Here is a 25,404-nt window from a genome sequence, read left to right on the forward strand (position 1 = left end):
TTAAATTGCCTAAATTGAAAATACAATCTTAAAATGCACCCACAAGACCTCTGGAAGTTTTAGATCGGTCGTGACGATTTTCAAAAAAAAGTCGATGAATATTACCAACTACATTTGTACTAAAAATTTGCAAAACCTGGCAGCAAGGATTTTTTGGAAAAATATTGATTTTGTAGGGCCAAGATGATATTTTCTGAAAAAACACAAAGAAGAAACCCCCATCAAAATTGAGTTTTCTATGTGACTCGTGAGGAAAAATGAAAAAAATGCATTGTGAAATACCTGAAATGCCCCTGGAACAGAATAGGATAAAACTCCCTAAAAATGCTACTTAGAGTTTTTGTTTCATTAAGGAAGGTATTGTTTGCCAAAGTGAGCATGCAAGTGTATGTAATATGATAAAATAGATGTTCTACAATGGCCTATGGCCTCATTACAATACATTTACAACATTTGACATATTAAACCTCCAAGTTAGAAAAATTACATTTCATAGACAAATCATGAACATGCTAACACTTGCATATGAACAAGAATACTTCTAAAGAAACTCAACTCAGCAAATCACCCAAGCAATTGCAAACTCCAATCTTGTACCCTGTACCTGAAATATGCCCCAGTATCGTAGGGGTGAGTAACATAAAGCTACTCGTAGGAAATGAGCATGCATCGACCTAAAGTTTTACAAGTTGCATGATTTAATTATTGTGGTTCATTCCACCTAACGTCTATGTCAAGGTGAGACTCAGGGAGCATCCTAGCTACCTAAGATCATTTCTAGCATCAATCACCTCATTCATGCAATTTTAACAATATAGGGTCATGCTTACACAAGTAACAACATAGGAGCATGCTTACACAAAGCAACAACATAGTGGTTCTCAAGATTATCAACTTGAAGTCTAAAATGCAACATCAACTAAATATAACAATTTAGCATAATTAGAATATCTAATACCACACATCAAGACATAGATTCTCTAGGTTATCAACTAGCAATCTAAAAGTGTGAAATCAACTAAATATATCAATTTAGTATGGATGTACTTAACAACATCAAATCGCCAATTACCAAAACCACAAGTCACAATTAAACATTGGTTGTCAACTTGGAATTGAATGCGAAATCAAATAGTGGAAGACTTGGACATCACAACTCGGATTTCCGCCGAGACAAGGCAAATTTGGAGCTACTAACCCCCAGGCAGCCTACCCAACGCGTGAACTTTATAGGGCTAATTTAGAGCTACTAACCCCTAGGCAGCCTACCCAATGCGCAAACTTTTGACTTAGAGGACTCTTGTCCCCGTACTAGAGCCAAACCCTAGCCATCACAGCTTAACAAAGTCTCAAGCAACTCCAAAATAAATAAGTTAACAACTTATATACGTATTAAACAGTACACGAAACTACCTTCATGCACAAGTAGGTTGTAACCACACAACACATGCTCTAAATCCACAACAACTATAGGATAACAATGTCGAATTTTCAGAGCGCAATTCGTTATGCGCTATAATAACATCACATATCGAATCTTCAGTGTGCGATTCGCTACACGCTATAACAATATAATCTAATATTGAAAACATAATTTATAAATCTATTACAAGTCTAAAATCATACTTCAAACATACTATCAATATCAATTTCAGGATTTAATCATTAAAGCAATAGAAACGGAATTTAATCAAATAAACTAATTAAATTCTCTAACTTTCAAATCTCAATCAAATGGCCCCTAATCAATGCATATTATATAATATAGCATAGTATAAACATACATTCACTAAAATCTCAATTAGGCCAATGGCACAACAAGGTAGAATTTAATTATATCATGATAATTAAACTTCTAAATTTCAAAGCAACTTCAAATGGTCCCAATTTAATATATACTAGTACACAAGTCCTAGTCATCATGATTATCAAGTAAAAAACTTAATTGGGTCAAGGGAACCATTAAATAGATTTTAATTAATCATTTAATTTAAAATCTCTAGATTTTCATTCTTGTCCAAATACTCTCAAATTAAAGTATGTTAACAAACATGCTAAGACTTAATTTAAAAGCATACTATAAGTTCATTTCATGAAAAGTATGGCCATGGAATTTAATCTTTCACCAAAGATAAATATTAAATAAAAAGTGCAATTCTTATTCAATTAATCCCAATTTAATATATGTTAACAAACATATTAAAACATGATTTTCTAGCATGCCACAATTCCATTCTAAGTTATACACATCCTTGTGAATTAAATTTCATACAAAGAAATAATTAATACTAATTTTCTAGAATTGATACAAGGCATGCAATTAAGTTGTATAATCATGCTAAACACTCAATACAACACACATAAAAGCCTAGAACATCCCCTACCTCAATTTGAGATGAAAATCTCAAAAGCCACCAAATGGAAACTGCTCCGAATCCGACGAAACTTCTAGGTTTTGTTAGGGACTACACCGTGCACATAACCCCCAAGGAAGCCCCAACAAAATCACAACTTGACTTCAAACCCAAACTTAAAGAATGGTCAGAAATGGGTTCTAATAAGGGTGAAAGAAGCGCGTAGTCAACATGAACACTAAACGCAAAGGCCCTTCTATGTTCTGACGAAGGAATGAAGCTCAAAAGAGGAGAGAGAAGGTGGCAGCCTCCCTTAGGCTACCATGGAAGCTTTAGGTCGTGCAAGAGGGTGGGGAAGATGAAAAAATAAAATATCTCACCCCTCTTTTATAGAAATCTCAAAAAGTGCCCCGAACTGGCCCCACCGGGTCCGAAAAAGTGAAATTTGAGCAGACGCGCTCAAATGACAAAACTCTGTGAACGAAAAAGATTCAAAATGAGAAAATATGAGAGAGTCAAAAACCGAGTCCCGAGCAGAAAGTTATGTCCCAAATAAGTTTGGCGCTAACCGGGGCCAAAAACCCTGAAACTAGAAAACAATAACCAGAAGGAATTTCTAAGAGTACATGACTCGACGAAAAGTGAAAATGAATCCCGTACGAGGATCCAGGCTCAAAACAAGGCATTTAGCAATAACTTTTATTAATTACACAATGGCCCCTCCAAAAAGTAAAAACTGAACTAATGGCCCTGAATGAAAATATCTTCCAAAAATATTTTCTTAAAAACCCCTGAAATAAAATATCTTCAAAAGATATTTATGAAAAACACCCCAAGAAAAGAAAATAATTTCAAATAACTTTGCATCCATGCCCCTATGGACACCGGGAGCAACCAGAGTACTTTCTTGCAAAAGTAAAGATACATATTTTGTGGAAACCACTAAAGATAGAGATACATGAAGTCAAAAACCAACTCCGAACACAAGAATTGTGGTTACGCCAACAAAGTGTCAAACGGGGAAAAGACAAAATAGGGAAAAGGACGAAATAGGGAAAAGGACGAAAAATGAATAGTGTCAAAAAACGAAAAATGTGGAAATGACTCAGTCCTCAAAGGAAGCTGACAATCCATATAAAAGAGTCTTGAAAATCACTCTAGAGCACTCAAGACGATACAAAGCGAAGAAGAACTGAACTCAGAAAGGAAAGACAACGGAAAAAAAATATCCGTGAAAATCCGGGTCATTACAGTTGCAACTGTGGTTTCTCTTTATTGGTTATATAAATATTGGAACCAGAGGCTTGAATAGTGGTAACGGTAGGCTCAGCTATGCACAATTTTGGTTCCGAGTTGATGTCTTCGAATAACCAGTTGCTAGGAATTTCCAGATCTGTCCATTTCAGTAATTTTGGTTCAATTACTGAGTCAAAGGGATAAGGTTCAAAAAAAGTGACTAGTTTTGAGTCAATTGTAGGAATGGTGGTAGTCTCGGGTTCACGAGTAAGCCCATAAAGAACTTTCCACTGTATCCCTAGACTTGGAGAATCAAAATCCATTTTGAGATTGGAAAGTTGAAGTTTGACTTGGAGAACTTTCTCAATGTTTGGGTCAAAAAGAGAAACAAAATAATTCGATTTGATTTTAAACTAATTTACGTTATTAACAAGATTGGATTGAACGCCACCAATGAGGGCATCAACAGGATTATGGAATCGATTATCCATAATGAGGGCAAGAATGGGTTGATCAGTTCCTTTGCGGAACAGAGAAGTAATTTTGATCTGAACCATTCCTATATGAATATACCGTGCGAGAAGATTCTGCTATTCACCATCGAGCAACCTTGTCGTTGTTGAGGATATTGAATCCATGCTTGCCACTAGAGGTGTAATCAATAGTGGTATCACCGCTGAATTGTTCAAGGATCCTTTTTGAAAAGATGGAGAACTTGGAAGTTTTGTAGACTTCTTTTTTTTTTCAGCTTCTAGAGTTTAGCGAACTGAATGAGTTGTTCGTTCGTAAACTAGACTTTTTCACCAATAATACTGCTTAATTTAATGTGAGGAGAGGTAAACTGCATCGTACGGATGTCTTCATCGCTGTCATCACTTGATTCTGAGAATTAACTTGAAATTTCATATAAAATATCGTCAGAATCAGAGAGGTCGCTGCCATAAACGACACAGAAATCTTCTGCGTTAAGGCGTTTGATCATTTTAGAAGCTTTTTTACTTTTATTGGGGCAATTGGGTGCGATATGGCCAGGTTCATTACAAATATAGCATTTGCAATCTTTTTTGATCTCCGGAGTCTTTTTCCCTTTGTGTTTACTTCGGTTAGAAGTAGTGGGGGACGAAGAAGATGGTTTAACATACTTCTTGGATTTTTGGATAGGTTTTTTTACTTTTCTTCCAATTCCGCCATTTGAATTGTTTCTTCTTCTTGGACGAGCGGCGTGTAGTGATAGAGCTACGTGATGCACAACCAACCTTCCAGGTTTCTTGAAGAATTTTGTCGCAACAACGCTGTCCAGCGAGGGTGTTGCTAATTTGATTCTTGACCTGTTTTTTGGCTTTGGTTTCTAAACATTTTTCGTTAATAAGACGATAAATGAAATTGGTACGAAAACCAAGGTTATCAGTTCGTTTGATTCGAACAAGAAAGTTGGGGTAATCTTTAATGGCTAACTTATCCCAAGGACTTGGAAGTTTATGGAAGAATTGGGGTAACAAATGTTCCATGGCATTTGGAGGAAGACGCCTAAAATATTTGCTAAATATCTTGATGTATTCGGGAAAACGGCAGATATCGCATAATTCGATTTTAGAAAGAGCGAAATTAGCGTTGTCTGAGAGAAGTACTTCACCGGTATGGCCGACTAGTTCTTCTTTAAGGATTTTCACAAAGCCGCGTAAAACACCATCAAGGTCGTCAAAATTGTTAAGAAGCTCGTCTTTTTGTCATTTACCTTGAGTGGTTTGATCCCATCGACGAAAGCGCGTTTTTGACACTATTTTATCGGTTACAACAACGTGCGGAATACACAACAAAATAAAAAAGCTGAGAATGTTTTACAAAAGAGATTGAATACAAGCCAGAGAAAATATAAAAACAGTTACAACAACGTGCAGAATACACAACAAAATATAAAAGCTGAGAATGTTTTATAAGAGAGAGAGAATACAAGCCAGAAAAAATATAAAAACTTCAGATGCCAAAACCTTCGCGGAGTTTCGGTTTAAATAGCGTTACAAAAGAAAATAGTCCTTGAGAGGATAAGAAGGAATCTTTCTTTATACTGTTCCTTTAAAGTGGATGTCGGCAACTTTCACTGTTGATGAATAGTTTGTCGGCTACTTTCACTATTGATGAATTGTAGAAGTGACAGCTCTTCTTGTTGTGTGCTGGATGAACTGCAGTCAATCAGAGAGAAGAGTGACAGGTTATCCTTCCATTGTATTGATGAGATTATGGAGTACATTTTCATCAAGTGGAGGAGTGCTGACTGGGGACTAGCGTCAGCAATGTCCCAATCCAGATTGATGTCATCAGCATCGCTGCGGACGGGTTCTGGAACATCGATTGTATTAGCCACGATTTCTTTTAGAAATTATTTGGCGGTCAGAATGTGGTTCTCTAAATATTCAGGATCATACATAGTCAGAGTGTTAATGAAAAGTCTTCGTCCATCACAACAATAACCGATTTGATCATTGTTATTAAAAGTGTCGTTTAGGATTCTTCGGGCTTTATCTTGCAGATGAATAAGACTGTGCATTACAAGGTAATACGGATCTATGCTGTTAGCGATTTCTTCAGAATTGAGAAGTTGAGTATGCTCAAGATCTGCTTCTTCAGTAGTTTTGAGGAACCAAATCTGGAAGGGTTGAAAGAAACGAGTTTTTTCTCGCCATCCAATAGTACTAGAAATCCAGAAAGTTAGATTTCGACTGTATTTCCAATGAGAAATGATTTTGTAGATCATTGCTTTGATCATTGCAGGAAATGCAATCTAGGAATGACAGTCATGAGATGAGAAAGTAATTTTGTTAATTACTCCCCATTCGACAGGTTCCATTGACCAGGAAAAACCGGGAACAATTAAAAGAGTCATTTTTGGGATTGTTTTCCCGTTATAGATCATGTCGAAAGTATTAATTTCTTCATGATTTGAGAAGTAAAATTTTTTAATTGTAGCAGAATGATCCACTGTTTTTAAGAGGATTATTCAAAAAAGTTCAGGAGGAAATATGTTCCTTGCTTTTTCAAGGAGACATATACGATTAATTTTAGCAAACGTATTTTGTGGAAAATCAAGTTCTCCAACTAACTGGCCAAGTTTAAGAAAACAATTTATTTGTGATAAAGAAAAATCTTTTTCCCAGTCATTGGTGAGACAGATTTGAATGCAAAGCTTTTTAAGCTCATCAGTCATAGCTGTTTGTTTAGCTACAAGAGAAGTAAGAGTACTCAGGTGTTGCCTGAATTTCTTATTAGCACCAATTTTGTGAAATTTCCAAACATTATTAATTTCATTATAAAAATTGTTTGGAAGACCGGGATTATAGAAGTCTTTTACCTCTACTTGCTCCTGGAGTTGAGAAAACATTTTTTGTGAGGCTTTACCCACATTATAGAAGACGTTTTGGGCTTCTAAAAGTGTGTCGTAAGCCTTGAAACATGAGCCAGAAAATGATCGCAACTGTTTGTGACAGTCGTTCCATTCGGAATAGATTCTTGGCTGGTGACCAACAAAAACCACCAACCATTTGTTAGGCTGTGATGGAGTTGGTTTATCGATTGCTTTTTAGCAATTGTAATCCAACCGTCTTTATCAGGAAGAGGCTTTTTACCTTGATCACTCATCTATAGTCAAAGAAATATCTTGGTTAGATACTTCATTATAATTCCTGCTTAAGCAATCTGCAAGAATATTATTAGTGCCTTTAATATGTTCCATACCAAAGGAATAATGAGCAATAACATTATACCATTTTAATCTTCCTCCTTCTAAACAATTCTTTTTGTTCATTAGGAAATCTTTAACTACTTGATTATCTGTTTGAATAATAAAATCTTCTGGAGCAAGATAAATATGAAATCGTTTTATTGCTAATTTAATTGAAAGAAGTTCTTTCTCAAAAATAAAATAATTTTGTTCATTGGGTTTAAATTTTCCAGAATTATAGCTATAAATCAATTGTTCTTTTTGAAGCTTTTTTGGGATAGGAGTTTTACGTGCTCATATATGATGATTTGTGAAAATAGCTTCATCCCACTTGTCCTATGGAATGCCTTTTAACACACATCCCCAACAAAAGTCGGAGGCGTCAGTTTCAAGAATAAGTTTATCACCATTTTGGGGAAAATAAACTTTAGGGATATGGACCGAATCTCGTTTGATTTGTTATACAACTGTGGTGTCGTTACCCGTCCAATCAAACATTGTATTTTTCTATAGCTTCTTTATTAAAGGGAGCTCTTTTTGAGATAAGTCTTTAAGAAAGTTGCGGCCATAATTCAAGATTCCTAAAAAGCTCTGTAGCTGCTTTTTATCTTGAATAACATCAGGAAAGTCACGGATTTTAATAATAATACGGTCCTATAGTTTTATACCATTGTGGGTTAAAACTAGGCCAAGGAAATCTATAGATTCCTGTTCAACATCTATCTTTGTTGGAGATAGAATGATTCCATGGTTTTTCAGTTTTTTTGAAAGAAATTGGAGATGTTTTTTGTGTTCATCTCTTGTTTTAGAGAAGACAAGAATATCATCGATGTATACAACAACAAAGTATTTAAGGTCATTAAAGATCTTATCCATCCATCTTTGATATATCCGAGGTGTAGTATTAAGACCGAATGACATTACAATCCACTGATAATGACCTCTTGGTGTGCTGAAAGTAGTTAATGGCTTAGATTTTTTTCGTAATTTTATTTGCCAAAATCCTGCTTTACAATCCAACTTGCTAAAGATTTTTGCTCCGCGAGTTTGATTAATGAGAACATCTTTTCGAGGAATAAAATATCCGTCAAAAATTAAATGTTCATTAAGCCGTTTATAGTTGATTACCATACGGGCATTTCCTCTTTTTACCACACTATAGTTTCGTACCATAAAAGTATGACTGCTATGAGGGCTTTTGGTTTGTTCAATGAGCTTTTTTTCAAGAAGATCTTGAAGTTGATCATCAAATTCGTATATATCATTGCGGAGATATATCATTGGTTTTACACAAATGATGATTTAAGCGTCTTTGTGTTTCAATCTACAAAAATGAGGACTTCGACTCCACAGATTTAAAGGATTGTCAGAGAAATTTTGTCTCAAAATAGAATATATCCAATGAGATTCATTTAAGACAAAAAGTTCATTAGTTTCCCTTTTGGGGGAGAAAATTTTTCATTACAAACAGAAGCTAAATTTTCTTAAATCAAAATTTCAACAACTGTTTTGTCTTTTAAAGTTAAAGAAATTGTTTTTTCGTTTAACTGTAAAGGAAGATAACTGTAAATAAAGTTACATCCTAGGATGAAATCACCATGTATATATGGAAAACAGAGTAATTTTGGTATGATAAATTTTTTGTCATTTAACCAGATAGCAATATCTTTTGCTTTAAATTGAATAACATTCATGGGAGCTTCAGCATCAATACCTTGAACACTAATGGGATTTTTCATTTGTCGCCATTTTTTAGATGGGATGGCGTTGTAACGACAACAACTGGTTGTTGCTCCGGTGTCGATGAGTACACAAAGGCTATATGGTTTATAACCATTGAAGTTAAGGATACCATTAACATAGGTATACTTTTGCTTTTTTCCTTGAGAAGGTGCGATAAGGATTTTGTCATCTCCATGTCTGAAATGAAAAAATCTTGCGGATTTCATGGATTGATTAGAGCCAGGAAGGAAAGGTGCATCAATGGGAGCTTTTCTTTTCTCGGCCCAAGTAAAGCTTCGACGTGGAGGTAGCAGGTCGGAGGTCTGAGCATTAGAAATTCTTGGGGGAAGTAATTTATCCCATCCGGATGGACTACTAGATATTCAAGTGAAAGCTGATCGTAGCAGCTGCGGTTTCTCTTTATTGGTTATATAAAGATTGGAACCAGAGGCTTGAATAGTGGTAATGGTAGGCTCAGCTATGCGCAATTTTGGTTCCGAGTTGATGTCTTCAAATAACCAGTTGCGAGGAATTTCCAGATCTGTCCATTTCAGTAATTTTGGTTCAATTACAGAGTCAAAGGGATGAGGTTCAAACAAAGTGACTAGTTTTGAGCCAATTGTAGGAATAGTGGCAGTCTCTGGTTCACGAGTAAGCTCGTAAAGAAATTTCCACTATAACCCTAGACTTGGAGAATCAAAATCCATTTTAAGATTGAAAAGTTGAAGTTTGACTTGGAAAACATTCTCAATGTTTAGGTCAGAAAGAGAAACAAAATAATTCGGTTTGATTTTAAACCAAATTACGTTATTAACAAGATTGGATTGAACGCCACCAATGAGGGCATCAACAAGATTATGGAATCAATTATCCATAACGAGGGCAAGAATGGGTTGATCAGTTCCTTTGCGGAACAGAGAAGTAATTTTGATCTGAACCATTACTATATGAATATAGCGTGCGAGAGGATTCTGCTGTCACCATCGAGCAACCTTGTCGTTATTGAGAATATTGAATCCAAGCTTGCCACTAGAGGTGTAATCAATAGAGGTATCACCGCTGAATTGTTCAAGGATCCTTTTTGAAAAGATGGAGAACTTGGAAGTTTTGTAGACTTCTTCTTTTTTCATCTTCTGAAGTTTAGCGAACTGAATGAGTTGTTCGTTCGTAAACTGGACTTCTTCACCAATAATACTACTTAATTTAATGTGAGAGGTTTCGTCATCTAGAGGATAAGTAAACTGCATCATACGAATGTCTTCATCGCTATCATCACTTTGATTCTGAGAATTGACTTGAAATTTCAGATAAAATATCATCAAAATCAGAGAGGTCGCTGCCATAAACAACACAGAGATCTTCTGCGTTAAGGTGTTTGATCATTTTAGATGCACCTTTACTTTTATTGGGGCAATTGGGTGCAATATGGCCAAGTTCATTACAAATATAGCATTTGCAATCTTTTTTGATCTCCGAAGTCTTTTTCCCTTTGCTTTTACTTCGGTTAGAAGTAGTGGGGGACGAAGAAGATGGTTTAACATACTTCTTGGATTTTTGGATAGGTTTTTTACCTTTCTTCCATTTTCGCCATTTGAATTGTTTCTTCTTCTTGGACGACAACGTGTGAAATACACAACAAAATATAAAAGCTGAGAATGTTTTACAAGAGAGAGAGAATACAAGCCAGAGAAAATATAAATACTTCATATGCCGAAACCTTCGTGGAGTTTCGGTTTAAATAGTCCTCGAGAAGATAAGAAGGAATCTTTCTTTATATTGTTCCTTTAAAGTGGATGTCAGCAACTTTCACTGTTGATCAATAGTTTGTCGGCTACTTTCACAGTTGATGAATAGTAGAAGTGACAGCTCTTCTTGTCGTGTGTTGGATGAACTGCAGTCGATCAGAGAGAAGAGTGACAGGTTATCCTTCCATTGTATTGATGAGATTATGGAGTTCATTTTCATTAAGTGGAGGAGTACTGACTGGGGACTGAGCGTCAGCAATGTCCCAATCCAGATTGATGTTATCAGCATCGTTACGGACGGGTTCTGGAATGTCAATTGTATTAGCCACGATTTCTTTTAGAAATTCTTTGGCGGTCAGAATGTGGTTCTCTGAATATTCAAGATAATACATAGTCAGAGTGGTAACGACAAGTCTTCGCCCATCATAACAATAACCGATTTGATCATTGTTATTAAAAGTTCAGTTTATGATTCTTCGGGTTTTATCTTGCAAGTGAATAAGACTGTGCATTACAAGGTAATACGGATCGATGCTGTTGGCAATTTCTTTGGAATTGAGAAGTTGAGTATGCTCAAGATCTGCTTGTTCAGTAGTTTTGAGGAACCAAATCTGGAAGGGTTGAAAGAAACGAGTTTTTTCTCGCCATCCAATAGTACTAGAAATCCAGAAAGTTAGATTTTGACTGTATTTCCAGTGAGAAGTGACTTTGTAGATTATTGCTTTGATCATTGCAGGAAATGCTATCCAGGAATGACAGTCATGAGATGAGAAAGTAATTTTGTTAATTACTCCCCAATCGACAGGTTCCATTGACCAGGGAAAACCGGGAACAATGAAAAGAGTCATTTTTGGGATTGTTTTCCCGTTATAGATCATGTCGAAAGTATTAATTTCTTCATGATTTGAGAGGTAAAATTTTTTTATTGTAGCAGAATGATCCACTGTTTTTGAGACGATTATTCGAAAAAGTTCAGGAGGAAAAAAGTTCCTTCCTTTTTCAAGGAGATATGTAAGATTGATTTTAGCGAACGTATTTTGTGGAAAATCAAGTTCTCCAACTAACTGGGCAAGTTTAAGAAAACAATTTATTTGTGATAAAGAAAAATCTTTTTCCCAGTCAATGGTGAGACAGATTTGAATGCAAAGCTTTTTAAGCTCATCAGTCATAGCTGTTTGTTCAGCTACAAGAGAAGTAAGAGTACTCAGGTATTGCCTGAATTTCTTATTAGCACCAATTTTGTGAAATTTCCAAACATTATTAATTTCATTATAAAAATTGTTTGGAAGACCGGGATTATAGAAGTCTTTTACCTCTACTTGCTCCTGGAGTTGAGAAAACATTTTTTGTGAGGCTTTACCCACGTTATAGAAGACGTTTTGGGCTTCTAAAAGTGTGTCATAAGCCTTGAAACATGAGCCAGAAAATGATCGCAACTGTTTGTGACAGTCATTCCATTTAGAATAGATTCCTGGTTGGTGACCAGCAAAAACCATAAACCATTTGTTAGGCTGTGATGGAGTTGGTTTATCGATTGCTTTTTTAGCAATTGTAATCCAACCGTCTTTATCAGGAAGAGGCTTTTTACCTTGATCACTCATCTGTAGTCAAAGAAATATCTTGGTTAGATACTTCATTAAAATTCCTGCTTAAGAAATCTGCAAGAAAATTATTAGTGCCTTTAATATGTTCAATAGCAAAGGAATACTGGGCAATAACATTATACCATTTTAATCGTCGTCCTTCTAAACATTTCTTTTTGTTTATTAGGAAATCTTTAACTGCTTAATTATCAGTTCGAATAATAAAATCTTCTGGAGCAAGATAAGTATGAATTCATTTTATTGCTAATTTAATTGCCAGAACTTCTTTCTCATAAATAATATAATTCTGTTCATTGGGTTTAAATTTGCCAGAATTTTAGCCACACATCAATTCTTCTTTTTGAAGCTTTTTTGGGATAGGAGTTTTGCATGCTCGTATCTGATGATTTGTGAAAATAGCTTCATCCCACTTGTCCTGTGGAATGGTTTTTAACACACATCCCTAGCAAAAGTCGGAGGCATCAGTTTCAAGAATAAGTTTATCTCCATTTTGGGGAAAATAAACTTCAGGGATATGGACCAAATCTCATTTGATTTGTTAGACAACTGTGGTGTCGTTATCCGTCCAGTCAAACACTGTATTTTTCTGTAGCTTCTTTATTAAAGGGAGCTCTTTTTGAGATAAGTCTTTAATAAAGTTGCGGCCGTAATTCAAGATTCCTAAAAAGCTCTGTAGCTGCTTTTTATCTTGAATAACATCAAGAAAGTCACGGATTTTGATAATAATATGGTCCTGTAGTTTTATACCTTTGTGCGTTAAAACTAGGCCAAGGAAATCTATAGATTCCTGTTCAACATCTATCTTTGTTGGAGATAGAATGATTCCATGGTTTTTCAGTTTTTCTAAAAGATATTGGAGATGTTTTTTGTGTTCATCTCTTGTTTTATACAAGACAAGAATATCATCGATGTATACAACAACAAAGTATTTAAGGTCATTAAAGATCTTGTCCATCCATCTTTGATATATCTGAGGTGCAGTATTGAGACTGAATGGCATTACGGTCCACTGATAATGACCTCTTGGTGTGCTGAAAGTAGTTAATGGCTTACATTTTTTTCGTAATTTTTTTTGCCAAAACCCTGCTTTATAATCAAACTTGCTAAAGATTTTTGCTCCGCGAGTTTGATTAATGAGAACATCTTTTCGAGGAATAAAATATCCGTCAAAAAGTAAATGTTCATTAAGCCGTTTATAGTTGATTACCATACGGGCTTTTCCTCTTTTTACCTTAGTATGGTTTCGTACCATAAAAGCAAGACTGCTATGAGGGCTTTTGGTTCATTCAATGAGCTTCTTTTCAAGAAGATCTTGAAGTTGATCATCAAATTCGTCTATATCTTTGCGGGGATATATCATTGGACTTACACGAATGATGATGTGAGCGTCTTTGTGTTTTAATATGCAAAAACGAAGACTTCGACTCCACAGATTTTAAGGATTGTCTGTGAAATTTTGTCTCAAAATAGATTATAACCAATGAGATTCATTTAAGACAAAAAGTTCATTAGTTTCCCTTTTTGGGGGGGGCGGGGGGGGGGGGGGGGATTTTTCATTACAAACAGAAGCTAAATTTTCTTGAATCAAAATTTCAACAACTGTTTGTCATTTATAGTAAAAGAAATTGTCTTTTCGTTTAACTGTAAAGGAAGATAACTTTAAATAAAGTTACATCCTAGGATGAAATCACCATGCATATACGGAAAACAGAGTAATTTTGGTATAATAAATTTTTTATCATTTTACCCGACAGCAATATCTTTTGCTTTAAATTGAATAACATTCATGGGAGCTTCAGCATCAATACCCTGAACACCAATGGGATGTTTCATTTGTCACCATTTTTCAGATGGGATGGCGTTGTAACGACAACAACTGGTTGTTGCTCCGGTGTCGATGAGTACACAAAGGCTATATGGTTTATAACCTTTGAAGTTAAGGATACCATTAACATAGTTATACTTTCGCTTTTTTCCTTGAGAAGGTGCGATAAGGATTTTGTCATTTCCATGTCTGAAATGAAAAAATCTTGTGGATTTCATAGATTGATTAGTGCTAGGAAGGAAAGGTGCTTCAATGGGAGCTTTTCCTTTCTCGGCCCAAGTAAACCTTCGACGTGGAGGTAGCAGGTCGGAGGTCTAAGCGTTAGAAATTCTTAGGGGAAGTAATTTATCCCATTGAGATGGACTGCTAGATATTCGTGCTGAAGCTGATCGTTGCAGCTGTGGTTTCTCTTTATTGGTTATATAAAGATTGGAACCAAAGGCCTGAATAGTGGTAACAGTAGGCTCAGCTATGCGCAATTTTGGTTCCGAGTTGATGTCTTCGAATAACCAGTTGCGAGGAATTTCCAGATCTGTCCATTTCAGAAATTTTGGTTCAATTACTAAGTCAAAGGGATGAAGTTCAAACAAAGTGACTAGTTTTGAGTCAATTGTAGGAATGGTGGCAGTCTCGGGTTCATGAGTAAGCTCGTAAAGAACTTTCCACTGTATCCCTAGACTCGGAGAATCAAAATCCATTTTGAGATTGGAAAGTTGAAGTTTGACTTAGAGAACTTTCTAAATGTTTGGTTCAGAAAGAGAAACAAAATAATTCGGTTTGATTTTAAACCAAATTACGTTATTAACAAGATTGGATTGAATGCCAACAATGAGGGCATCAACAGGACTATGGAATCGATTATCCATAACGAGGGTAAGAATTGGTTGATCAATTCCTTTGCGGAACAGAGAAGTAATTTTGATCTGAACCATTACTATATGAATATAGTGTGCAAGAGGATTCTACTGTCACCATCGAGCAACCTTGTCGTTGTTGAGGATATTGAATCCATGCTTGCCACTAGAGGTGTAATCGATAGTGGTATCACCGCTGAATTGTTCAAGGATCCTTTTTGAAAAGATGGAGAATTTGGAAGTTTTGTAGACTTCTTCTTTTTTCAGCTTCTGGAGTTTAGCGAACTGAATGAGTTGTTCGTTCGTATACTGGACTTCTTCACCAACAATACTGCTTAATTTAATGTGAGAGGTTTCGTCATCTTGAGGAGAAGTAAACTGCATCACATGGATGTCTTCATCGCTATCATCACTTGATTATGAGAATTGACTTGAAATTTCATATAAAATATCGTCAGAACCAGAGAGGTCGCTGCTATAAATGACACAGAGATCTTCTGCGTTAAGGCATTTGATCATTTTAGATGCACTTTTACTTTTATTGGGGAAATATGGCCAGGTTCATTACAAATATAGCATTTGCAATCTTTTTTGATCTCCGGAGTCTTTTTCCCATTGCGTTTACTTCGGTTAGAAGTAGTAGGGTACGAAGAAGATGGTTTAACATACTTCTTCGATTTTTGGATAGGTTTTTTACCTTTCTTCCATTTTCGCCATTTGAATTGTTTCTTCTTCTTGGACGACAACGTGCAGAATACACAACAAAATATAAAAGCTGAGAAAGTTTTACAAGAGAGAGAGAATGCAAGCCAGAGAAAATATAAATACTTCAGATGCCGAAACCATCGCGGAGTTTCGGTTTAAATAGCGTTACAAAAGAAAACAATCCACGAGAAGATAAGAAGGAATCTTTCTTTATACTGTTCCTTTAAAGTGGATGTCGGCAACTTTCACTGTTGATGAATAGTTTGTCGGCTACTTTCACTGTTGAAGAATAGTAAAAGTGACAGCTCTTCTTATCGTGTGCTGGATGAACTGCAGTCGATTAGAGAGAAGAGTGACAGGTTATCCTTCCATTGCATCGATTATATTATCGGGTTCATTTTCACCAAGTGGAGGAGTGCTGACTAGGGACTGAGCATCAGCAATGTCCAATCCAGATTGATGTCATCAGTACCGCTGCGGACGGGTTCTAGAACGTCAATTGTATTAACCACGATTTCTTTTAGAAATTCTTTGGCGGTCAGAATGTCGTTCTCTGAATATTCAAGATAATACATAGTCAGAGTGGTAACGAAAAGTCTTCGTTCATTACAACAATAACCGATTTAATCATTGTTATCAAAAGTTTCATTTAGGATTCTTCGGGCTTTATCATGCAAGTGAATAAGACTATGCATTGCAAGGTAATACGGATCGATGCTGTTGGCGATTTCTTAATAATTGAGAAGTTAAGTATGCTCAAGATCTGCTTCTTCAGTAGTTTTAAGGAACCAAATCAGGATGGGTTGAAAGAAACGAGTTTTTTCTCGCCATCCAAGAGTACTAGAAATCCAGAAAGTTAGATTTCGACTGTATTTCCAGTGAGAAGTGACTTTATAGATCATTGCTTTGATCATTGCAGGAAATGCAATCCAGGAATGACAGTCATGAGATAAGAAAGTAACTTTGTTAATTACTCCCCAATCGACAGGTTCCATTGACCAGGGAAAACCGGGGAACAATAAAAAGAGTCATTTTTGGGATTGTTTTCCCGTTATAGATCATGTCGAAAGTATTAATTTCTTCATGATTTGAGAAGTAAAATTTTTTTTTATTGTAGCAGAATGATCCACTGTTTTTGCAACGATTATTCGAAAAAGTTCAGGAGGAAAAATGTTCCTTGCTTTTTCAATGAGACATATACGATTGATTTTAGCAAACGTATTTTGTGGAAAATCAAGTTCTCCAACTAACTGGGCAAGTTTAAGAAAACAATTTATTTATGATAAAGAAAAATCTTTTTCCCAGTCAATGGTGAGACAGATTTGAATGCAAAGCTTTTTAAGCTCATCTGTCATAGCTGTTTGTTCTGGTACAAGAGAAGTAAGAGTACTCAGGTGTTGCCTGAATTTCTTATTAGCACCAATTTTGTGAAATTTCCAAACATTATTAATTTCATTATAAAAATTGTTTGGAAGACCGGGATTATAGAAGTCTTTTACCTCTACTTGCTCCTGGAGTTGAGAAAACATTTTTTGTGAGGCTTTACCCACGTTATAGAAGACGTTTTGGGCTTCTAGAAGTGTGTCATAAGCCTTGAAACATGAGCCAGAAAATGATCGCAACTGTTTGTGACAGTCGTTCCATTTCGAATAGATTCCTGGTTGGTGACCAGCAAAAACCACAAACCAATTGTTAAGCTGTGATGTAGTTGGTTTACCGATTGCTTTTTTTAGCATTTGTAATCCAACCGTCTTTATTAGGAAGAGGCTTTTTACCTTGATCACTCATCGGTAGTCAAAGAAATATCTTGGTTAGATACTTCATTATAATTCCTACTTTAGAAATCTGCAAGAAAATTATTAGTGCCTTTAATATGTTCAATAGCAAAGGAATACTGAGCAATAACATTATACCATTTTAATAGTCGTCCTTCTAAATAATTCCTTTTGTTTATTAGGAAATCTTTAACTGCTTGATTATCAGTTCGAATAATAAAATCTTCTGGAACAAGATAAATATGAATTCGTTTTATTGCTAATTTAATTGCCAGAAGTTCTTTCTCATAAATAATATAATTCTGTTCATTGGGTTTAAATTTGCCAGAATTTTAGCCACAAATCAATTCTTCTTTTTGAAGCTTTTTTAGGATAGGAGTTTTGCGTGCTCGTATCTGATGATTTGGGAAAATAGCTTCATCCCACTTGTCCTGTGGAATGGCTTTTAACACAGATCCCCAGCAAAAGGCGAAGGCATCAGTTTCAAGAATAAGTTTATCACCATTTTGGGGAAAATAAACTTTAGGGATACGGACCAAATCTCGTTTGATTTGTTGGACAACTATGGTGTCGTTATCCGTCCAGTCAAACACTGTATTTTTCTGTAGCTTCTTTATTAAAGGGAGCTCTTTTTGAGATAAGTCTTTAATAAAGTTCCGGCTATAATTCAAGATTCCTAAAAAGCTCTGTAGCTACTTTTTATCTTGAATAACATCTGGAAAGTCACGGATTTTAATAATAATATGGTCCTGTAGTTTTATACCTTTGTGGGTTAAAACTAGGCCAAGGAAATCTATAGATTCCTGTTCAACATCTATCTTTGTTGGAGATAGAATGATTCCATGGTTTTTCAGTTTTTCTGAAAGACATTGGAGATGTTTTTTTAATTCATCTCTTGTTTTATAGAAGACAAGAATATCATCGATGTATACAACAACAAAGTCTTTAAGGTTATTAAAGATCTTGTCCATTCATCTTTGATATATCTGAGGTACAGTATTGAGACCGAATGACATTACAGTCCACTGATAATGACCTCTTGGTGTGCTGAAAGCAATTAATGGCTTAGATTTTTTTCGTAATTTTATTTGCCAAAACACTGCTTTACAATCAAACTTGCTGAAGATTTTTGCTCCGCGAGTTTGATTAATGAGAACATCTTTTCGAGGAATAAAATATCCTTCAAAAAGTACATGTTCATTAAGCCGTTTATAGTTGATTACCATACGGGCTTTTCCTCTTTTTACCTCATTATGGTTTCGTACCATCTTAAAGTTTATCATCAAATTCGTCTATATCTTTGCGGAGATATATCATTGGTTTTACATGAATGATGACGTGACCGTCTTTGTGTTTTAATCTGCAAAAACGAGGACTTCGACTCCACAGATTTAAAGGATTGTCAGAGAAATTTTGTCTTAAAATAGAATATGACCAGTGAGATTCATTTAAAACAAAAAGTTCATTAGTTTCCCTTTTTGGGGAGAAAATTTTTCATTACAAACAGAAGCTAAATTTTCTTGAATCAAAATTTTAAAAATTGTTTTGTCTTTTAAAGTTAAAGAAATTGTTTTTCCGTTTAACAGTAAAGGTTAATAACAGTAAATAAAGTTACATCCTTGGATAAAATCACCATACATATATGGAAAACAGAGTAATTTTGGTATGATAATTTTTTTGTCATTTAACCAGATAGCAACATCTTTTGATTTAAATTGAATGACATTCATGGGAAGTTTAACATCAATACCTTGAACACCATTGGGACGTTTCATTTGTCGCCATTTTTCAGATGGGATGGCGTTGTAACGACAACAACTTGTTGTTGCTCCATTGTTGATAAGTACACAAAGGCTATATGGTTTATAACCTTTGAAGTTAAGGATACCATTAACATAGGTATACTTTCGCTTTTTTCCTTGAGAAGGTGCAGTAAGGATTTCATCATTTCCATGTCTGAAATGAAAAAGTCTTGCGGATTTCATGGATTGGATAGAGCCAGGAAGGAAAGGTGCATCAATGGGAGCTTTTCCTTTCTCGACCAAAGTAAACCTTTGACATAGAGGTAGCATGTCGGAGGTCTGAGCATTAGAAATTCTTAGGGGAAGTAATTTTATCCCATCCAGATGGACTGCTAGATATTCGTACTGAAGCTGATCGTTGCAGCTGTGGTTTCTCTTTATTGGTTATATAAAGATTGGAACAAGAGGCTTGAATAGTGGTAATGGTAGGCTCAGCTATGCGCAATTTTGGTTCCGAGTTGATGTCTTTGAAAAACCAGTTGCGAGGAATTTCCAGATCTGTCCATTTCAGTAATTTTAGTTCAATTACTGAGTCAAAGGGACGAGGTTCAAACAAAGTGACTAATTTTGAGTCAATTGTAGGAATGGTGGCAGTCTCGGGTTCACGAGTTAGCTCATAAAGAACTTTCCACTGTATCCCTAGACTTGGAGAATCAAAATCCATTTTGAGATTAGAAAGTTAAAGTTTTACTTGGAGAACTCTCTCAATGTTGGGGTCAGAAAGATAAACAAAATAATTTGGTTTGATTTTAAACCAAATTACGTTATTAACAAGATTGGATTGAACGCCACCAATGAGGGCATCAATAGGATTATGGAATCGATTATCCATAACGAGGGTAGGAATGGGTTGATCAGTTCCTTTGCGGAACAGAGAAGTAATTTTGATCTGAACCATTCCTATATAAATGTAGCGTGCAAAAGGATTCTGCTGTCGCCATCGAGCAACCTTGTCGTTGTTGAGGATATTGAATCCATACTTGCCACTAGAGGTGTAATCGCTAGTGGTATCACCGCTGAATTGTTCAAGGATCCTTTTTGAAAAAATGGAGAACTTGGAAGTTTTGTAGACTTCTTCTTTTTTCAGCTTCTGGAGTTTAGTGAACTGAATGAGTTGTTCGTTCGTAAACTGGACTTCTTCACCAATAATACTGCTTAATTTAATGTGAGAGGTTTCGTCATCTTGAGGAAAAGTAAACTGCATCATACGGATGTCTTCATCGCTCTCATCACTTGATTCTGAGAATTGACTTGAAATTTCATATAAAATATCGTCAGAATCAGAGAGGTCGCTGCCATAAACGACATAGAGATCTTCTACGTTAAGGCATTTGATCATTTTAGATGAACTTTTACTTGTATTGGGACAATTAGGTGCAATATGGCCAGGTTCATTACAAATATAGCATTTGCAATCTTTTTTGATCTCCGGAGTCTTTTTCCCTTTGCGTTTACTTCGGTTAGAAGGAGTGGGGGATGAAGAAGATGGTTTAACATATTTCTTAGATTTTTGGATTGGTTTTTTACCTTTCTTCCATTTTCATCATTTGAATTGTTTCTTCTTCTTGGATGAGCGGCGTGTAATGATAGAGCTACGTGGTACACAACCAACCTTCCAGGTTTCTTGAAGAATTTTGTCGCAACAATGTTGTCCAGCGGGGGTGTTGCTAATTTGATTCTTGACCTGTTTTTTGGCTTTGGTTTCTAAACATTTTTCGTTAATAAGATGATAAATGAAATTGGTACGAAAACCAAGGTTATCGGTTCATTTGATTCGAACAAGAAAGTCGGGGTAGCCTTTAATGGCTAACTCATCCCAAGGACTTGGAAGTTTATGGCAGAATTAGGGTAACCAATGTTCCATGGCATTCAGAGGAAGAAGCCTAAAATATTTGCTAAATATCTTGACGTATTCGGGAAAATAGCAGATGTCGCATAATTCGATTTTAGAAAGAGCGAAATTAGCATCGTCTAAGAGAAGTACTTCACCGGTATGGCCGACTAGTTCTTCTTTAAGGATTTTCACAAAGCCACGTAAAACACCATCAAGGTCGTCAAAATTGTTAAGAAGCTCGTCTTTTTATCATTTACCTTGACGGGTTTGATCCCATTGACGGAGCCAATCAAGAGCATCACCTTACAGGGTTGCTGCAATGTAATCGAGGAAACGATCTCTTTTCCAAATGGTTTTTTGGTTATTAATAAGAATTGCTAAAGATTGTGCCCATTCGTCAATGGTTTTGAGATGATCTTTATAGGGGACATTCGTAAGATCAAGATAAGTACCATTTTATGAAATAGGAAACTTATTGAGGTCATCCTTTCTGGTAAAGGTGGGAAAGGTCATATAATCATAATTATAGGACATAGCTGATGCAGTTGGTTTTGGTTCCGTGGTTTTAGTAGACTCAGCAGGTGTAGGTATACCGGAGGCTGGAATAGTAGTTTCTTCTGCTGGATGCATTTCTTCTGTTGGAGGAGGAAAATCACCGTAAAATGATTCATCTAAAATAGTGTCAGAAATGCATTTTTGTCAATGAGAGGAAGATGTGTAGGGCTGTGGATCAGCTTGTATTTCTTCATCAATGGATTCTGAGTCGTCAGAATTGTTGAATTCTTCGTGATCAGATTGGTCAGAGAAAACATGTATTTGTTCTTCTGATTCAGTATCACTATCGGACATATTGAAATTATATCCGAAGTGTGTAAGGAGAGCTTCATGTTGTAGAGAAGTCTCTCTTATCTGATTGATGATATGTGTGCTTTCATCAATAGATAGTTGAGGATTTATGTACATTTCTCGTAAGTAACTAAAAAAGTCGACTACGCTGTCATATTCCTCTTTATTGTAACTTGATGAGGGTTGCTCATTAAGTACTTTAATGTCTATATTACCATAGAAAAGGGGTTTTACCTTATATATGGGTTGAGTAGAAGTATACCGATTATCTTCTTTTGTGAAGGAGGAGTAGATTGTTTATTTACTTTGTCCGTTGGATCATCAGGAGGGTAAAGATCAGATAACTTTGCTTTTTTTAATTTTACTAAATCAACAGTCACTTGATGAATCTAATCTTTTAGATCCTGATTGTCAGATAGCGAGATAATCTGTGTAAGAGTATCAAGCTTATCATTCAAGGAAATCATTCCTTGTTGCAAATCATCAAATGAGGTTTCCATTTGAGAATTTGTAGATTCTAGGTTAAGTTGAAATGAGTATTTCCAAGTATACCTTCGACGTGGAGGTAGCAGGACGGAGGTCTGAGCATTAGAAATTCTTGGGGGAAGTAATTTATCCCATCCAGATGGACTGCTACATATTCGTTCTAAAGTTGATCGTTGCAACTGTGGTTTCTCTTTATTGGTTACATAAAGATTGGAACCAGAGGCTTGAATAGTCGTAACGGTAGGCTCAGCTATGCACAATTTTGGTTTCGAGTTGATGTCTTCGAATAACCAGTTGCGAGGAATTTCCAGATATGTCTATTTCAGTAATTTTGGTTCAATTACTGAGTCAAAGGGACGAGGTTCAAACAAAGTGACTAGTTTTGAGTCAATTGTAGGAATTGTGGCAGTCTCGGGTTCACGAGTAAGCTCGTAAAGAACGTTCCACTGTATCCCTAAACTAGGAGAATCAAAATCCATTTTGAGATTAGATAGTTGAAGTTTGACTTGGAGAACTTTATCAATGTTTGGGTCAGAAAAAGAAACAAAATAATTCGGTTTGATTTTAAACCAAATTACGTTATTAACAAAATTAGATTGAACGCCACCAATGAGGGCATCAACAGGATTATGGAATCGATTATCCATAACGAGGGCAAGAATGGGTTGATCAGTTCCGTTGCAGAACAGAGAAGTAATTTTGATCTGAACCATTCCTACATGAATATAGTGTGCGAGAGGATTCTGCAGTTGCCATCGAGCAACCTTATCACTGTTGAGGATAACGAATCCATGCTTGCCACTAGAGGTGTAATCAATAATGGTATCACCGCTGAATTGTTCAACGATCCTTTTTGAAAAGATGGAGAACTTGGAAGTTTTGTAGACTTCTTCTTTTTTCAGCTTCTGGAGTTTAGCGAACTGAATGAATTGTTCGTTCGTAAACTGGACTTCTTCACCAATAATACTGTTTAATTTAATGTGAGAGGTTTTGTCATCTTGAGGAGAAGTAAACTGCATCATACAGATGTCTTCATCGCTATCATCACTTGATTCTGAGAATTGACTTGAAATTTCATATAAAATATCGTCAGAATCAGAGACGTCGCTGCCATAAACGACACAGAGATCTTCTGCGTTAAGGCGTTTGATCATTTTAGATGCACTTTTACTTTTATTGGGGCAATTAGGTGCAATATGGCCAGGTTCATTACAAATATAGCATTTGCAATCTTTTTTGATCTCCGGAGTCTTTTTCCCTTTGTGTTTACTTCGGTTAGAAGTAGTGGGGGATGAAGAAGATGGTTTAAGACACTTCTTGGATTTTTGGATAGGTTTTTTACCTTTCTTCCATTTTCACCATTTGAATTGTTTCTTCTTCTTGGACGAGCGGCGTGTAGTGATAGAGCTACGTGGCGCACAACCAACCTTCCAGGTTTCTTGAAGAATTTTATCGCAACAACGCTGTCCAGTGGGGGTGTTGCTAATTTGATTCTTGACCTATTTTTTGGCTTTGGTTTCTAAACATTTTTCATTAATAAGACGATAAATGAAATTGGTACGAAAACCAAGGTTATCGGTTCATTTGATTCGAACAAGAAAGTCGGGGTAGCCTTTAATTGCTAACTCATCCCAAGGACTTGGAAGTTTATGGAAGAATTGGGGTAACCAATGTTCCATGGCATTTGGAGAAAGACGCCTAAAATATTTGCTAAATATCTTGACGTATTCGTGAAAACAGCAGATGTCGCATAATTCAATTTTAAAAAGAGCGAAATTAGCGTTGTCTGAGAGAAGTACTTCACCGGTATGGCCGACTAGTTCTTCTTTAAGGATTTTCACAAAGCCGCGTAAAACACCATCAAGGTCGTCAAAATTGTTAAGAAGCTCGTCTTTTTGTCATTTACCTTGAGGGGTTTGATCCCATTGACGGAGCCAATCAAGAGCATCACCTTGCAGGGTTACTGCAATGTAATAGAGGAAACGATCTCTTTTCCAAATGGTTTTTTGGTTATTAACAAGAATCGTTAAAGATTGTGCCCATTCGTCTATGGTTTTGAGATGATCTTTATAGGGGACATTCGTAAGATCAAGATAAGTACCATTTTGTGAAGTAAGAAACTTATTGAGGTCATCCTTTCTTGTAAAGGTGGGAAAGGTCATATAATCATAATTATAGGATGTAGCTGATGCAGCTGGTTTTGGTTCCGTGGTTTTAGAAGACTCAGCAGGTGTAGGTATACTGGAGGCTGGAATAGCAGTTTCTTCTGTTGGATGCATTTCTTCTGTTGGAGGAGGAAAATCACCGTAAAATGATTCATCTAAAATAGTGTCAGAAACGCGCTTTCGTCGATGAGAGCAAGATGTGTAGGGCTATGGATCAGCTTGTATTTCTTCATCAATGGATTCTGAGTCGTTAGAATTGTTGAATTCTTCGTGATCAGATTGGTCAGAGAAAACATGTATTTGTTCTTCTGATTCAGTATCACTATCGGACATATTGAAATTATATCCGAAGTGTGTAAGGAGAGCTTCATTTTGTAGAAAAGTCTCTCTTATCTGATTGATGATATGTGTGCTTTCATTAATAGATAGTTGAGGATTTATGTACATTTCTCATAGGCAACTCAAAAAGTCGACGATGCTGTCATATTCCTCTTTATTGTAACTTGATAAGGGTTGCTCATTAAGTACTTTAATGTCTATATTACCATAGAAAAGGGGTTTTACCTTATATATGGGTTGAGTAGAAGTATACCGGTTATCTTCTTTTGTGAATGAGGAGTAGATTGTTTATTTACTTTGTCCATTGGATCATCAGGAGGGTAAAGATCAGATAACTTTGCTTTTTTTAATTTTGCTAAATCAACAGTCATCTGATGAATCTAATCTTTTAGATCCT

At 35.9% G+C, this 25,404-nt stretch overlaps 1 protein-coding gene across 1 annotated transcript; it reads right to left on the bottom strand.

Moving 5' to 3' along the window:
* Positions 1-20,016: 20,016 nt before the first annotated feature.
* Positions 20,017-20,676, bottom strand: LOC132272407 (uncharacterized). Its single transcript, XM_059773564.1, has one exon. The coding sequence runs from the start codon at positions 20,674-20,676 to the stop codon at positions 20,017-20,019; it is 660 nt and encodes a 219-aa protein (XP_059629547.1).
* Between the last annotated feature and the right edge of the window lie 4,728 nt (positions 20,677-25,404).

This window comes from Cornus florida, unplaced genomic scaffold, assembly GCF_030987335.1.
Source record: "Cornus florida cultivar Cherokee Brave unplaced genomic scaffold, ASM3098733v1 CherokeeBrave_3.0.0_Hap2_Chr09, whole genome shotgun sequence".
NCBI classification, from domain to species: domain Eukaryota; kingdom Viridiplantae; phylum Streptophyta; class Magnoliopsida; order Cornales; family Cornaceae; genus Cornus; species Cornus florida.

Coding starts and splice junctions, on each gene's coding strand:
- LOC132272407 (XM_059773564.1), bottom strand. CDS start 20,676: ATGATCAAATGCCTTAACGTAGAAGATCTCTATGTCGTTTATGGCAGC.